Source organism: Lacerta agilis, chromosome 1 (genome assembly GCF_009819535.1).
Source record: "Lacerta agilis isolate rLacAgi1 chromosome 1, rLacAgi1.pri, whole genome shotgun sequence".
Lineage (NCBI taxonomy): Eukaryota > Metazoa > Chordata > Lepidosauria > Squamata > Lacertidae > Lacerta > Lacerta agilis.
In genome coordinates this window covers 109,846,811-109,864,211 of record NC_046312.1, presented here as the reverse complement: position 1 = coordinate 109,864,211, position 17,401 = coordinate 109,846,811, and the positions used below count along the sequence as shown (strand labels likewise).

The following is a 17,401-nucleotide window of genomic DNA, read 5'->3' as shown; positions in this document are numbered from 1 at the left end:
CATAGCTTTAACTATACGGACCTTTGTCGGCAAGGTGATGTCTCTGCTTTTTAAGATGCTGTCTAGATTTGTCATCGCTTTTCTCCCAAGAAGCAGGCATCTTTAAATTTCATGGCTGCTGTCACCATCTGCAGTGATCATGGAGCCCAAGAAAGTGAAATCTCTCACTGCCTCCATTTCTCGATTATTATCCTACAGCCTTTTAAACGTGTCTGTGGGAAAGGGGGTGGGGTATTGTTTTGCTGTTTTGTTTGACTTATTTACTTGTTTTTATTTTGTATTTTATTCTGCGAACCACCCTGAGAACTTGCGATGAAGGGTCTTATAAAAATCCAATAATTAGATAACTAAGAGGAACACGCCATCTCCCCAATATTTCAGCGCACGTTTCAACTTTGCATTTTGAAAGGTGTCCGTACACTGTGGTTTGCCAGCCACAAAGGGATATGGAAAATGAGAAAACGTGCGAGCGGATCTCAGTGTGCACGGCTGGCTGTGTGTTATTTCATCCGCAGCCGGGAGAGATTTCTCTCTGCTTGGCACGAAAGGGCTCAGAACCAATCCAGAAGCACTTCCCTGTGGCCAATCGAAAGCTGCCTTACACAAAGGTCTTAGAAAAAGGAAGCTGAATAGAGTACACAAGCTTTCTTTCTCTTTGCCTGCCTGCCTGCCTCTAGCAGACTGACTCTCTTTAGGCAGGGTGCCACTGCGTTCAGGGCGCGCACTGTATGAAAGGTTGGAAAAGATCTACGCACTACCACGGAAAGAAAGAGCCGTAGGCAAAGAGGCTTTCTTTCCCCACACCCCACCTTTTTTCTCCTCCTTTGCTACTGCTAGCTTGAAGGCTTTCTTTGCCCAATGTAATGCACTCGCTCACCCAGGAAATCAAATCCTTCTCCAGGACTAATCTGAAGAAACAATGCACCAGAGTGACTACTCTGAGTGGGAAAAGAATCATCGAGACCTGGAAGGATGCTCGGATGCACGTGGTGGAAGTAGCGGATGGTAACGATGGGGATGGCTGTGGCTATGTGCAAGACCTGAGTCTGGATCTTCAAGTTGGTGTGGTGAAGCCCTGGCTGTTGCTTGGTACGTAGGTGGAGCCAAGAAACGGATGCATGTGGGTATTAGGAAGCCTGCATTTATATATTGACCTGCCTGCTTTAATAGACTCGCAAGACATTTAAGGTTTTCATCTTTCCTAGCTTGTAAAATTCTATGGCCTCTGCCACTCACCTTTTAGTGTTATTTGAAACAAGCCGGTGGCCTCATCAGAAACAGGCTGGGTGGTCTTGCACTCTGTATCTCATTCCTTTCTCAGGTTACCGAATAAAATGTTGTTCTCTCCTCACAGGGTCACAAGATGCTGCCCATGACCTGGAGACAATGCAAAAATACAGGGTAATGAAGCGATGTGGTTTTTAAAAACATAATCACCATTATTAAAAAGCTGTCTCATGTTAAAGAGATCGAACTTTTCAAAGGAGCATTGCCAGCTAAGTCATACTCAGAGTAGAGCCATTGGAATAAACGGGCTTAAGTGACTTACACCCATTGATTTCAATGACCTCATGGGGGATGAATGTTGGATATCTGGCAGTAGGGCTTCTTTTTTTTTTTTTTTTAGTTTCTCTGAAACTTAATGTTGCCCAGAATTTGAAGGAATTGCAAAATGTAAGACTATATGACTCCTTATACAAGACAGAAGATAACTGAAATGGATCCTACACATACTTACATGGCAGTAAGTTCTACTTCAGTGTTAAACTGCAATCCTATGCATAGTTACACTAGAAAGTAGGCAGCACTGAAGTCACTGGGATTTAGTTCCGATGCTTAAATTGCCGCTATATTCTTCAACTAATACGTTTAGGATTGAGCTGACTGTGTCTGCATTGGATTAAGTGCGGGTTAAAGTGGGCTGCTCTTAGTCTTACATTATTCTTCAGCTCCATTAGGTCACATTCATTAAGCTTTGTAGGGCCTGGTTTAATATTTGTGTATAGCCAAATATTTAACTTCATCGCAGTTTTGAACTTGGGTTCAAGAAATCAAATGGAAGCAAGTTAGCCTTTGTGAAAGATTGCCCAGCTGTTGTTGACGGAGGTGCTCAACCATGCCAGAATGTGGAGGTTGCCAAGCTGACTTTGTCCTGATGATTTTCTCTTTTGTATTTTAGGTTACTCACGTTCTCAACGTAGCCTATGGAGTCGCAAATGCCTTCCCCAGTGACTACATATATAAGACCATTCCTATTCTTGACCTGCCAGAGACTGACATTGCCTCCTATTTCCCTGAATGTTTTGAATTCATTGAGCAAGTCAAATTAAAGGTAAATTGTTGCTGTGTGTCATTACTGAGTGCTTGGAGGCGGGGTGTGTGTGTGAGCAAATGTGCATATTGCACGTATTCTTAAGATAAATTTAAATTCATTGAGCTTCCACTCTTAAATACTGTTATAGAAGCATCTAATAGTACTTCACACAAGCTTGCTCCTGATCCATTTAAGGACTTGTTAATCACTAAATGACTACTGTGATTAACAAAACAGGGTATTTTAAATTTATGTTGCAAAATGTTTTGGATTCTCTCTTAATGAGCTGTTCTATTAAAATGAAATGATGATGCTGTTACAGAATTTTGAGGATGGAAGGCTCAGAAAGCCTTCAAGTGATGCTGATACTGTCCTCCAGGTTGCAATCCAGCATGTAAATCTAGAAGTTCCCCCTTTTTGCTGATGTTGTTGGATCTGCTGACATCTCCATAGCATTTATTGATAAATCTGACCACACCGTGTTGGACATAACAATCATTACTAGTGATGCGAACACCTGTGAGGTAGTTTCGTTAGCACAAAGACTTCTGGCCACACAGTGGAAATGTCCTTCTTTCTCATCTCCCTGTCCACCATTGCAACTCCCCATAATCTGTCTTAAGTTTTTCTGCAACCCTTCAAAGCAGATTTGGAGAGAGCACGTGGAGAGAGGAGAGGGAGAAGAAGTTTTGGTGGGCAGACAGAAATATAATTTCCCCCACATACGTTTTGATAAGGAAAGGTAGAATTCTATATTAGAATAATTATTTTCGAAAGGCACTTCTTGTACATAACCACTTGCTCAAGGAAAACAAAGCTTGATCCATTTCCCATAATCAGCATGTTTGATGCTAAAAGCTGACAATACCATGGCTTTTCAAATCTAACTCCAGGTGATTCCATGAGATTTTCATTATTTACATAGTCTGGAATTGAGGAAGATAATACTGCTCCATCAAGCTTTGTGTTATTTTAGAAGGAAGGAACACAGCATATTGTTTACAAGTTACCTGAAACGTGTGTTCATTTCATGCCCTCCTTGAGGTTTCAAGTTACGGTTTCCACTTCACTTCTAAATTAGATTTGCCATTCAAAGTAGCTTAGTGTCACTGTTCTACCTCGGAGGTTTAATTGTTTGATTAGTCCTTTATACTCAAGAATACACATATAATCTTTTCTAACTATACTAATGCTTCATAATGCAAGATGCTTTTGTTACACTGTAGGAAAAAAATAACATAATTTATTCACTTCTGATTAAAACTCTCCACCAAATAAAGCAGGACAAATTAATAAAGCATTAGATTGTGAACAAGTCCACCCTGGCCTCAGAGACAGGCTCTCCCTTCTCATCCTTTCACGTGTGTCTGAGGAAGAGATCAGAGGAAGTTGGTTAAAAGCAACTGCAGTTTTGTGAATACTTTCCAGAAAGGCAAACTGTGGTTAGTTTAAACTATGATTTATTGATACAGAAACCATGCTTTCCTGTCTTGACTTGTTCCAATGATGAATCACAGTTGAAACTAACCACAATTTCCAGTTTGGACGTAATGACAAATGGTAGTTAGTTTAAACTTGGAAGTGGATACTTAATTTAACACAGATAGAATCATAGAGTTGGAAGAGACCACAAGGGCCATCCAGTCCAACCCCCTGCCAAGCAGGAAACACCATCAAAGCATTCCTGACAGATGGCTGTCAAGCCTCTGCTTAAAGACCTCCAAAGAAGGAGACTCCACCACACTCCTTGGTAGCAAATTCCACCGCTGAACAGCTCTCACTGTCAGGAAGTTCTTCCTAATGTTTAGGTGGAATCTTCTTTCTTGTAGTTTGAATCCATTGCCCCGTGTCCGCTTCTCTGGAGCAGCAGAAAACAACCTTTCTCCCTCCCATGGCAGAATGGGAAATTATCCTGTTAGTTTCTATATGTATTTCTTTATTTGAAACATTTTATGTCATTTATATCATTTCAATCATATTATATATATAATCAGCAAAAGCTGGTTAGATATCAGGCACCTATTTGGGAGATAGGATGACTGGAACCGATCCTCCCTTTAACTGACTTCTCCCAGCAAGTGATCAGTACAGGCAAGACTGATAGCACTCACTTATCTGTTCAGTGGAAGGATCTTTGAGTGCATGCCACTTACTAGAAATTCAAGATCGGTATATGAAACAGAAGGGAAACGTGTGTAATATTATAAGATCTACAATTGATTGTGATATATATATATATATATATATACCGGTATATATTTGGGTGGAGCAACTTGCTCTTGGATTGGTGCTTAGAATGCTTTACCAGTAGAGAAAATGGCATGAAATCTGTTGTTATTGATAATGGTTTTCTAAATGTGCTCTCTCTCTCTCTCTGTTTCTCTTGGAGGATGGTGTGGTACTAGTTCACTGTAATGCAGGAGTCTCTCGCGCAGCAGCTATCGTCATTGGCTTCCTAATGCACTCAGAAGGACTCAATTTTTCCAGGGCTTTTTCTTTGGTGAAAAATGCAAGACCTGCTATCTGTCCAAATCTTGGCTTCATGGAGCAACTCCACAAATATCATCAGTGCAATAATAAAAGCATGGAAACCTAAAACAATATATAATTATGAAAGAGGGAAAAAATAGCTTTCGTGCTTGCACTGTACTGAGAGAAGTTGTTGATTTTTTTTTTTACTGCGTTGTAATGAGATGCCCTGAATTACACCTCTAAAACTGTTGTTATAAAGTTAGCTTCACTCTATTCGTTGTCTAATTTTAAGTTCACAGCACCTCAAAATAAATATTCTGTGTTGTTTTTTTAATTTTCAAAAAAAGCAAAAAAGCAGTAGAACAATAAAGAATTGAAATAGATTTGCAAAGCTTCATTGGTTTGGTGGTTGTTTCATCACTTTTTAAAAGTATTTGTTTAATTACAACCACGGAAAACTACAAGTAACAGTAACAAATCTATAAGAAAGCTACAAGAACAGTAACAAAACCATCAGCAAGGTTACATCACTTGCAATGTTTTTCTACTGATAAAAGTTTGCTTAGGATAACAGAATTAAAGCTTTCACATTAGTATTTGTATTGTAATGTTATAGCTGACCAGCAATTATTATTTTTTGGGCAGGCTATTAGCAAAACAATGCAAAAAACATTTAAAACTAGAAAAACAATAAAAGAAAAAAGCTTTTGCTACAACAAAGGCTGCATAAAACAGCCTATGTTTAAAACACAATTAAAAAGCTTGGGTGAGTAAACAGGCCTTCACCTGGTGCCAAAAAGGCCATAGAGGAGATACCAAGAGAGCCCCTCTGGGAGGCTACTCCATTGCCAATGTGCCACTACCAAAAAGGCCTTCTTATTCATAGCCACCAGCCTCACTTCACTTTTCTGGGAGCACCTGGATTAGGGCCTCCAAAAAGACTCTTACAGCTCAGGTAGGCATAGATTGTTGTTGTTTGGTCATTTAGTCGTGTCCAACTCTTCGTGACCCCATGGACCAGAGCACGTCAATTTTTCAGGTGACCTGTTCCCAGTCCATTTCACCTGTATTATATGTTTATAAAATGATTCTGCCTCCTAGTAAGCCATTCTGTTCAGGACCAGTTTTATCTCAACAGCTAATTCTTATCAGAATGGGCAACTATGGTGTGGGTTTGTTAGACCTCAGTGGGATCAGGCAGTAGGTTGTTGGGCTCCAGAACCCAAGGTGAGTCTGTCAGTCAGTCAGAATAAGGTAGAGATGGACCTGTGGTTCAAAACAGGCAGGGACCAGATTCCAGAGCAGGCAAATAAGGGTTGGGACCAGCAGCAAATGCAGGGGCCTCAGTGGGAGAGGTAGGAATTGGGGCTTAACAGCTTTTCTGGAGGCCAAGTTCCATCAGACACATCCTGCCCATGAGCTGTACCAGCTGGTCATTATAGGAACAACTGTTTAGAAAGGGATTTCTGAGTTTTGATTTTGCTCTTCCCTCCCTATTGCTTTTCCCTTGTGCATCATTTTATTATACAGTCATACCTTGGAAGTCGAACAGAATCCATTCCGGAAGTTCGTTCGACTTCCAAAACCAAATTGCGGTTTCTGATTGGCTGCAGGAGCTTTCTGCAGCCAATCAGAAGCTGCGGAAGCCCTGTCAGACATTCAGCTTCCAAAAGAACATTCGCAAACTGGAACTATCACTTCTGGGTTTGCGGCGTTTGGGAGCCAAAACGTCTGAGTTCCAGGGCATTTGGGGTCCAAGATACGACTATATTGTAAGTCTACAGGTAGGGGCTGTCCTGTTTTGATTGTAAGCCGGTCAAGGAGCTTTTTTGGCTGAAGAGCAGGGTCCAATAGCTCAAAAAAAAAAAAAAAAAACACAACCAAATACCTCTTGTTTTTCAGTATTGTTGCTTTAGCTGCATAGGTATAACTCAGCACATAGGTTTGCTATTAGTACATCTTATGATGACAACAATCCAGTGAATGATGTATCCTCATCATGACTAGTCCTGCTTAGAATCTTTCCTTGCCCTTCCACAGAACCTCTCAGGGCTGCCAACTTGAATAAAATATGGGGGGGGGGTAATTGATCACATGACATGACACACTCACATAGTTGATCTCATGATATGACACGACACACACACACACACACCAATTTGAATGGCAATGCCCATCAACTTTGGGAGGGGCCTGGCTCTGTCAAATTTTTTTTTGGGGGGGGGCAAAGGGACCTTGGTCCCTAGGAGTTGGCTCCTATGACCTCTGTTGTTCGTGTTCTATTATAACTAGCTAACCCCTTGTACAGCTAACAGCAGATCCCCACACAATCAGCAGTCGGATTTGACCAGATTCAACAAAATGATCTTTATTTTTAAACATCCACATCACAGGATTTGTTCAGTGAGTTCGTGGGTTGCCCTGGCAACCTGGCCTTTGCTTCTACGTAAGCTGGAAAGAAGACATGAGGGGTGTTCTGGAGACAAACTGTTCGATAAGACATTGCGAATGAGACTTGCAACAAAATGCTGCAATGTGTTTTTATTCCACATTAATGCTCTGGTTTAAGCCAGTTTCGAAGTGGAGTTGCATTCAGGTCTTTTGGAAAAGGCTGGGGAGCAAAAAGTGCTAGAAGACTCAGGTCTGGAGCTGGATGGCAGTCTGAAACCTAAGCATATTATTTACCTTCTGGCTGTGAAGAATGGGAATCCAAGTGTCATTTCGCTCTCTCTGAATGGTCCCTCCACTGGTTTTTACAAACAAACCTATCTATCCTTCATAAAAGAACTGCTCCATCAATCATTTTGGTTGTCCTTTTCCAGCTCTACAGTATCCTTTTTGAGCTGAGGCCACTGGAACACATCATTCCGAATGCAGTCACACCATTGATTTGTATAACAGCACAATGTTGGAAGTTTTATTTTCAGTTCCTTCTGCAATGACCCCTAGCATTGAATCTGTCTTTTTCACACACATACACACACATGCTTAAATCTTGATTGAGCTGTCCACTTGGACCCCAAACCAAAGTCTTGTCCCTGGTCAGTCACCGCCAGTTCAGGCACTGTTACTTGTGGGTAAAGCTCCTGTTTCTCAGCATCAGCCTCTCTTTCCTCAACCCAGCTCATAGTGCATTTGCAATAGGAGGGAGACAACAATTTAATTACCCCACCATTAGGGCAGAAAGCATTCAAGAACTTAAAATGAACATGAAAAAAGACCCGTGTTTGAAAGAACACGGCAAGGCAATTTAACAAATGTCTAAAGCAGTGTTTCCCAAACTTGGTTCTCCAGCTGCTTTTGGACTATAATTCCCATCATCCCTGTCCACTGATCTTGCCAGCTAGGGATGATGGGAGTTGTAGTCCAAAAACAGCTGGCGACCCAAGCTTGGGGAACACTGACCCAAATGCTGGTTTCAGTAAGGTTTCTTTTCAAGTGAGGGGGTGCAGAGCTGCATCCTGAGTTATTTTTTCTTCCTCTTGTGGGGCAGAAGAACACACACAAATCGCATCCTCGTTTAAAAAAAAATCTCTTGTCCTCCTATTAGTACCCCCTTGCTAAGCCTTAAAATGTTAAGCGTGTTGACATCGCAGAGAGATTGTGTGTTTGGGGGGGGGGACGGACCATAGAGAACAAATGCGTAGAAAAGACACCGTCGCTCTCCCCTCTATGGCGGAAGTGAAGACGCTCGCTCGCTCTCGGAAGGGAAGTGACGCTTTCCCCACCACGCCGCTGCGCTTGCGCTGCATTTGAAAGCGGCAAGCTGAGGGCAGGAGTCGGTTGTGTTTAGTGGGTCGCGCGGCTGCTTTCGCCATGGAGCTGTCTCTCCCGTCCTCCTCTTCCGTGGGTGAGTTTAGCCTCTGGGCCGAGCCTTCAGGGTGTCTCTCTCGGCGAGTTCGCTTCCCGGTTCGTGCCGCTCCTCTCCCCGCCTGAGAAGTTTGTGGCCGTTGAACGGCCGCCCTGAAGCCTCGGCGCGGGGGCGTGGCGTGGTAGGGGGCGTGGCTCAGTTCTGCCTCGGGTGGGGAGGGGCGGGGCCTCTTCCTGGCGACCGGTGGCTGTGACGTCACTTTGGCGTCGGAACGCGGGGTTCCTTGATTCCTTTGGGGGCAGGGGGAGATAAGCGCCCTGGTTCTCCAGCCCATCGCCGGGAGCCATGAACCCCCAAGATGTCTTCATGCGCGTTCAGACGACCACCTCGGCCCCTGGTCGGGAAGTTACGTTGACCTTTAGGCCTGTTGGCTCAGGTGCGTCCTGAAGGGGAAGTAATATTGGACCCTGTGGATTTTTATCTTGTGAACTGCCCTGAGATCTGTAGTTAAAGGGTGGAATACAAATTTAATAATAATAATAATAATAATAATAATAATAATTCCTGTTTCCTTGTGAAGCATATGAGTGATGCTGTTTGAAGGGATTCCCCCATTTACACGTGTTCAATTCACGTGTAACCGTGCATGTGAGCGGCCCTGGAAATCAATAAGTGGGGGCGAGGCCTGATGAGCCTCAGCAAAGCCCTGCTGCACCTCTAGCTCCGGAGGAGACCCCAGTGGTCATCTCTTGACCTGAAGGTGGGGGTTTGGAATGTAACCCCTGCATAAATGAGGAGTCGCCTGTGTTTACTTCATGAAAATTAAGCATTGCTTGATTTTAATAGAAACAAACTCTCAAAACAATAAAAAGCAATATAATTATTGTTAAGAAAAACTAACAATAATCTTGAAACTTCTGAAAAGTTAAAATAAGATATTTGGGCTAGTTCACTGTTCTGTCAATTACCCTCATGGCGCTGTTAGATAAAATGGGGCATCTGCATTGGTGGTAACGTTTTGTATTTTGTTAAAGGTATTGCCTGCTCCTTGTTTTTCTTCATGTGTTGATCTCTTTAGATATGACTAGATCTTTAAATGAGTAGGTTAGCTAACTGTTTTGGATCACCTTTTATAGTGTTTCTCTAAAGTTGTGTTTGGGGATAACTAGATCACTCAGTCTGTGGAGACTTAGTAAGCCATTCTTATGCACACCCTTTCCCAATGCAGGTACTGAGCCAATGACGCTGGGTTCCCCTACCTCTCCCAAGCCTGGTGCTGGTGCGCAATTCCTGCCTGGCTTTTTGATGGGTGATTTACCAACTCCTGTGACACCACAGTCTCGTTCCTTCAGCGGCCCTTCCGTTGGTGTGATGGAAGTGAGGTCACCAATGCATGCTGGTAAGTTGGTTCTGAACTGAAACCACTAGTATTGGGGTGGTAGGGGAAGAGTGTCCCTTTCCATTTTGGTGTGCTACAGTTCAAATATACCTCTTGCCTTTAGCTCCAAGGATCAGAGGCTAAATATAACAACAACAACAACAACAACTTATTTATACCCCGCCCATCAACAACAACAACAACAACAATTTATTATTTATACCCCGCCCATCTGGCTGGGTCTCCCCAGCCACTCTGGGCAGCTTCCAACAAACATTAAAATACATTAAAATATTACAGATTAAAAACAGGGCTGCCTTCAGGTATTTTCTGAATGTCAGGTAGTTTATCTCCTTGACCTCTGATGGGAGGGTGTTCCACAGGGTGGGCGCCACTACCGAGAAGGCCCTCTGCCTGGTTCCCTGTAGCTTTGCTTCTCGCAGTGAGGGAACCGCCAGAAGGCCCTCGGTGCTGGATCTCAGTGTCTGGGCTGAACGATGGGGGTGGAGACGCTCCTTCAGGTATACAGGACTGAGCCGTTTAGGGCTTTAAAGGTCAGCACCAACACTTTGAATTGTGGTCGGAAACGTACTGGGAGCCAATGTAGTTCTCTCAGGACCGGTGTTAGGTGGTCCTGACGGCCACTCCCAGTCACCAGTCTAGGTGCGACATTCTGGATTAATTGCAGTTTCTGGGTCACCTTCAAAGGTATCCCCACATAGAGCGCATTGCAGTAGTCCAAGTGGGAGATAACTAGAGCATGTACCGCTCTGGCGAGACAGTCTGCGGGCAGGTAGGGTCTCAGCCTGCGTACCAGATGGAGCTGGTAGACAGCCGCCCTGGACACAGAATTAACCTGCGCCTCCATGGACAGCTGTGTTAGATTCAGTGTGTTTTACTAGTATTTCATAAGCAAAGCCTTAGAAGTACGTCACATTAATTTCATACGCTGTATAAATATTACATCCCCCCAATAACCCAAAGTGAACTACTTGACAGGGATGGGGACGATGCACAGTAAAATGCCCTGAACTTAATTTCAAACTGTAATTGGAAATTATTTTATTGGAATTTTACTGGAATACTTGTGAATATTTTCAGACATAAGAATTCAATAGTGAATACTACCTCATTGTTAAAATTCTAATTTTTAAAATTTAGGGCATTTGCAAGTGCCAGCCATGTTTCTCCCCTTGCTCTCTCTCTCTGTGTGTGTGTGTGTGTGTGTGAGAGAGAGAGAGAGAGAGAGTGTTATTTCCCACCCTTCCCAAAATTCTCCTCCTCAGATAATCTGATGGTGGTGCTTGAGATGTTGCATCATATAAACAAAATGGATTTGTGTTTTAATTCCCAATAAATGGCAGAGATTACTTTAATAGTATGCCAACAGTTGATTACATTAGCAAGATATCATTCATTAAAATCGTAATGGATGTCTTTTCCTAATAAAGCCTAGTTTTGGAAGAACTGTATACCTGGTTTGGGTGTAACAAGATGTTTAGGATCAGAAAGAAGTACACACCAACAGCTTGTAATGTTGTGCTATATTTCATATAGGTGGATCTCCTCCACAGCCAGTAGTTCCAACACACAAAGATAAAGGTGGTGCTCCACCAGTTAGAAGTATATACGATGAAGTAGCCAGCCCAGGTCTTGGATCAACACCCCTGACTTCAAGAAGGCCCGTAAGTGACCATTAATGAGGTTGCAAAGTTAAACCTGTTTGTGGTAATTAATTCTCATTCTTCTCTAGCTTTATAAATGTTTCAGCTGTTGTTGGATACATTCACTGTGGGTGGGAAAATCTAGTAACCAGCACTTAGTACCCTAAGTATGCTAAGCAGTTTAGATTGTGTGTCATCTTGTATCTTCAGTGGGGAAAATATTTTAAAGGTTGCATTCATAATTATGTTAATTCTTAGTGGGCTATACATCAGTTGTAAAGGCAAATAAAGGCAATTGCGCGCTCTCTCTCTCTCTCTCTCTGTGTGTGTGTGTGTGTGAGGCATTTGGAATGGTACTGTCAGCTTTTTACTAGGGTCAGCCTGGTAGTTGAGATGTAGAGAGATGAGTTTACACTATAATTGCTATGTTGCTGGAAAATATGTAGGCTGAAATACCCATCTATTAGTTTTGCCTGATTTTACCCTCTGTGGCTGATGATGAACCTTGTCTGCATCTCAGTACAGCAGAAGAGTGGTATGTCAACTGTGGCTAAATATGGTTGCCAGAATGCAAAGTGGGGATTTGGAGGACATGTGTAAAAGGAACCCCAATACCATGTACCATTTAACTTTATACTTTTAGTAGTCAATTCAGTTGTTATAGTTCTAATAAAGACATAGAAGATATCCCCTTTCACAGCAGTTCAGTAGATACATGTATGCCTATTCAAGTTGTTAATCTGTAATGCTGTCTGACTTTTACTGTGGAAATGTTATCCAAGTGGTACAGAATAGTTGATTTTCTGACTTTCAAAACAGCTTCAAACCAAGTTCTGCACTTTTATGCAGGTCAGCTTTTCGGTGACGCAGAGTCCACTTGTTGGATCTATGCCAGTGACTCCTGGAACAGGTAGGACGTTATACTGCTTCATTAAAAGTATATGATCTGCTTAATAGCTTGCTCCTAGAACCGTTCTTATGTAGAACGTTAGTCATAGAGGGAGGTTGAGCTATTCTACTGGCCTTTGAGATGCCATTGTCAACACTAGCAGCTTTTTCTACTATTCTAACATGTTAACAATAGTATGATTCTTGTTACTTGAGTTCTAATGTTAATGCATGGTGTTTGCTCTTTGTTTCAAATTAAAATGTCTAGTTCAGTTTTAACTATAGTGATAGCTGAGTGCATCTTACCACAATTTGACAGGTGCCAGTGTGTTTAGTCCAGCGACTCTTGCACAACCCAGGAAGAGCACAATGTCTCCAGCTCAACTAGATCCATTCTATACTCAAGGAGATGCCCTGACATCAGATGATCATCTAGATGACACTTGGGTAACAGTGTTTGGGTAAGTGAGCTGCAGTTCTATAAGACTGAGAGGTGGTTATGTTGCCAGGGATGAGCATGTACTCATTTAAACATCGGTCTTACTTAACAGGCTTGCCTAAGCTTTTCAGGGTCTGGGATTCAAGTTATGTCAGGGCATAGGATGATGATAAAAAATATAAGAGATGAGACATGAGAATTTCTGCAGTTCATATAACTTGGATGATGTGTGTTCAGATTCCTCTTATATTTGGTGTTTGGTCTTGGCTATTCATGTTTTATTAATTTAGGAGATTCATTGTTTAGTAACATAGTAAAGTTTATATCATAGGACAATTGAAACTTTCTAAACATATTAATTCTTCATCTTTACTCTCCTATCTGTACATTGAAATACATCCTGGTCTACAGTCAATGCTAAACAGAAGTATTTGGACTTCAGTATTCTAGTACTGTACTTGGGCTAAACTGTGCTGTGTTTTGACCTCTCTCTCCCTTTCCCTCTCCCTTTCACATCTTACTCCATGACACAAACTAAAATGTAGGGATGGTAAATAGGTAGCAGGTTTGGCAGTATTTGGAGATACAGGTGACACTCTGATCAGCCCTTCTGAATACACTGCCAGTGGCGTAATGTTGACTGAATTTTGAGTGGTTAAATTTTATTTCTGTTTTTTAATTGGTGATGCAACTCTTTCCTGCCAATATTTCAGGTTTCCTCAAGCATCTGCTTCGTACATCCTACTACAGTTTGCACAGTATGGAAACATTTTAAAGCATGTTGTAAGTCTAGATAAGTACCTCTTTTTATATATACATTAAAATATCACAGATTAAAAACAGGGCTGCCTTCAGGTATTTTCTGAATGTCAGGTAGTTTATCTCCTTGACCTCTGATGGGAGGGTGTTCCACAGGGTGGGCACCACTACCGAGAAGGCCCTCTGCCTGGTTCCCTGTAGCTTTGCTTCTCGCAGTGAGGGAACCGCCAGAAGGCCCTCGGCGCTGGATCTCAGTGTCTGGGCTGAACGATGGGGGTGGAGACGCTCCTTCAGGTATACAGGACTGAGCTGTTTAGGGCTTTAAAGGTCAGCACCAACACTTTGAATTGTGGTCGGAAACGTACTGGGAGCCAATGTAGTTCTCTCAGGACCGGTGTTAGGTGGTCCTGACGGCCACTCCCAGTCACCAGTCTAGCTGCGACAATCTGGATTAATTGCAGTTTCTGGGGCTCTATGTGGGGCTACCTTCAAAGGTAGCCCCACATAGAGCACATTGCAGTAGTCCAAGTGGGAGATAACTAGAGCATGTACCGCTCTGGCGAGACAGTCTGTGGGCAGGTAGGGTCTCAGCCTGCGTACCAGATGGAGCTGGTAGACAGCCGCCCTGGAAACAGAATTAACCTGCGCCTCCATGGACAGCTGTGTTAGATTCAGTATGTTTTACTAGTATTTCATAAGCAAAGCCTTAGAAGTACGTCACATTAATTTCATACGCTGTATAAATATATATAAAAATGAAGTTCAGCCATTATGCTTAGCTTACCGTCTAAACCTTACTGCTTTCCACTAAACTTTACAGATGTCTAACACAGGAAACTGGATGCATATTCACTATCAGTCGAAATTGCAAGCCCGGAAAGCCTTGAGCAAAGATGGAAGAATTTTTGGTGAATCCATCATGATTGGAGTGAAGCCTTGTATAGATAAAGTAAGTTGATTTAATATTCATTCATTCATTCATTCATTCATTCACTTGCTTACTTACTTATTTCCTCACCACCACCTGTGGAAAGTTGTGATTGTGTAAGCTAAACAAGCGTAAGATGCCTGTATAAAAATTCTGGATATTGTCACAGTGTGGATGACTCTTAATCCCATGACCACCATTTTTGTCTTACAAAGATCGGCAATTTCTGTTTGTCAATACACATTAGCCGAGCGCCTCAATGCACTTTAGCAGAGTCCCTCAATGATCTTAATTTGAAGTTTGGCCTGATGATGACATGAGGAACTACCAATACAGGACATTGTAGGAATAACAATGTGGAGAATTAGGTAGATAAGCTGACTACAATGTTTTGGGTACTGTTATTTAGTATTTTGCTTCCATTCCAGAATGATAGAGTGGTAACTAATAGTCATATTGCTTATCTGGAGGCCACAATATTAAAGGGAAATCTTCTTTATTGATTGAGTGCCAAACGTAATTTTTGGAGTAAAACAGATGTACCCAGCTGCATAGCTATCTTTTCAATGTCAATATGCCGGTATATCATATTTCAAGAATGCAAACTCTAACCTTTAGTATGTCAGCCTACATCAAAAGGATCATTAGAATTTTAGCTTCTTCCTTTTTTTTAAAGAATTCTAGCTTCTAATGACCTTGTATTCCTCAGCCATGTCTGTGTTTGGTATCATGCCCTCATGGCTTGTTAAATCACTGTTGACAGATTTTACTAGCGCAGTTTGGTAATCAGACAAGTTCCAGTAAGTGAACTCTCCTGTACTGTCTCTTCAGTGAGAAGGGAGCGTCTCCGACTAGTTCTAGTGATGAGATTTTACTTTCTTAGGCTTCCAAAAATGCTTGGACTCTGATAGCTACTTTGTCTGAATGGACTACTTGATCTCTGTTTGCAGAATGTGATGGAAACCACAGACAGATGCACAGTATCGTCCCCATCTTCAGCCTTTACGCCACCAATGAAAACACTGGGCACACCAGTGCAGCTTTCAAGCGCTCAGAGAATCTCTACTATGAGACCTCTTGCTACAGCTTACAAAGCATCAACCAGTGACTACCAGGTATTTAGGGAATACTGTGAAAAAGTCACCTTTAGTGTTGGATTAAAGGAATTAGTATTTGTTCATTTAGAATATACAAATCTGCTACTTTGTGTGTGTTTCTTTTTTAGGTGGTTTCTGACAGACAGACTCCAAGGAAAGATGAAAGCATTGTCTCCAAAGCTCTGGAATACATGTTTGGCTGGTAGCAAAAGGAACTAAACTTAGCTGGAGCTTGTAATAGGCTGTCAGTGCCTCTGGTTAGTTGTATAACCATTAATGGCAGCATTTCAACATCACCTCTGCCTTCTGAAAAAGAACTTGGCACACATGTAATTTGCACTTTAACCAACATCTGGATTTACACTTTATTCTTAAGATGTTAAACTGTGGAAATCGGTGTTTAATAGTCTTACCTTCTATAGTGAATGCATGGTTCAAGTGAAAAAGAAATTTTACCTGACAAGCAAGTCTTGGTTTCAGGACGTGGTAACACTGTTCATAATTGCTCATGGTTTTATTTCTAGCCTGGAAATGTGGCATAAACTCTAGAGGTTTCTACATAAAATGCTGGCATAGATTTTGCTAGTTTTAAACCAAATACTTTAATTTGAATGTTGTTCCAAACATAATCGTGTTTATATTGGACTTGATTGGACAGGTTGTTTCTTAATCTGCAAGTGTCAAACCTTTTTGTATCTTTCTTAATAAAAAGAATTGTGGTGCTATCAATTTGTGAGCTGCCTCTGGTTTATATAAGTCGTTCAATTGAAATAAACATCAGCTCTATACAAATGTCACTACAAAACCTTCTAGGTAACTTGGGGAGCAAGTAGGCTAAATGCCAGCAGAGAGGGAGGACTGTTGGCAGGATGTCATGCCACTGTATCCAGAGTGCCTCTGTTCCCCTGGCCATGCCCATTAACGCTATAGCAGCCCTTGGGCTATAAATGTAAATTCCCTCACATTGCAGTCAACAAGAGGGGAAAAGGTAGGTGCTGCTTCTCTCCTTCCTGTCTTAGCAGCAGTAAAATTGCAGGGCCCAGGACGGATCTTTCTCTCTTACCCTTGTCAGGGAATAAAGGTTTGCTCGCTAAATCTCATACATATTTTTGAGCAGTGTACAACGAAATGAATAATGGCGAGAATACAAAACAACCTTGTCTAATACTTTGGAGGAATGTGCCAACCAGCAGGGGTGCCTAGAATTTAGTCCTGACAGCACATTCCCCCTCCAGATACTGTGACAAGATAGCTTAAATGCTGCTGCTTCATTAATTTATCTGTCTGCAACTCTGCTATTGGAAAATTATGCAAATGAAGTAGACTTTATTTTCTCACTTTTCTGTCATGGCAGATACCTAAAACTACATTATATGGATTTCTTAACATGAGCTATTTTGGTACAGTTGTCATTAGGTACTGGGGCAAAGAGGTTATTCTTCATGCAAGAGCGTGAACACAGATCAGACCATGAACACCTATAAGGAGTTCATTCATCTTTGAAGTGCAACAAGATTTCCTTTTTTTATTTGGCTTCCCTACTTTGTGTGTGCTCCCAGCTGGCATATGGGTACCCCTCTGGAATTATTAATCCTCTGGTATCTTGGCATTTTAAGCTGGATGATGTGGGAGCGAAGGTGGAGTCACATAG

The 17,401-nt window shown here is 42.0% G+C and overlaps 2 protein-coding genes across 4 annotated transcripts; both read left to right on the top strand.

Annotated features, from left to right (window-relative positions):
• The first annotated feature begins 612 nt into the window (after positions 1–612).
• DUSP19 (dual specificity phosphatase 19) lies at positions 613–5,059 on the top strand. Its single transcript, XM_033166840.1, has 4 exons — positions 613–1,089; positions 1,355–1,401; positions 2,180–2,332; positions 4,704–5,059. The coding sequence occupies exons 1-4, from the start codon at positions 864–866 to the stop codon at positions 4,908–4,910; spliced, it is 633 nt and encodes a 210-aa protein (XP_033022731.1). The 5' UTR covers positions 613–863; the 3' UTR covers positions 4,911–5,059.
• Positions 5,060–8,505: 3,446 nt separating this feature from the next.
• NUP35 (nucleoporin 35) lies at positions 8,506–16,476 on the top strand. Of its 3 annotated transcripts, none has more exons than XM_033166820.1 (9): positions 8,506–8,636; positions 9,826–9,996; positions 11,533–11,660; positions 12,489–12,549; positions 12,847–12,988; positions 13,680–13,749; positions 14,546–14,674; positions 15,604–15,768; positions 15,879–16,476. In XM_033166820.1, the coding sequence occupies exons 1-9, from the start codon at positions 8,603–8,605 to the stop codon at positions 15,954–15,956; spliced, it is 978 nt and encodes a 325-aa protein (XP_033022711.1). In that variant the 5' UTR covers positions 8,506–8,602; the 3' UTR covers positions 15,957–16,476. The 3 variants fall into 3 exon arrangements, with proteins under 3 accessions (XP_033022711.1, XP_033022702.1, XP_033022720.1); XM_033166811.1 differs by lacking the exon at positions 8,506–8,636 and adding an exon at positions 8,903–9,033; XM_033166829.1 differs by lacking the exons at positions 8,506–8,636; positions 11,533–11,660 and having other exon boundaries at positions 9,913–9,996.
• Positions 16,477–17,401: the final 925 nt, after the last annotated feature.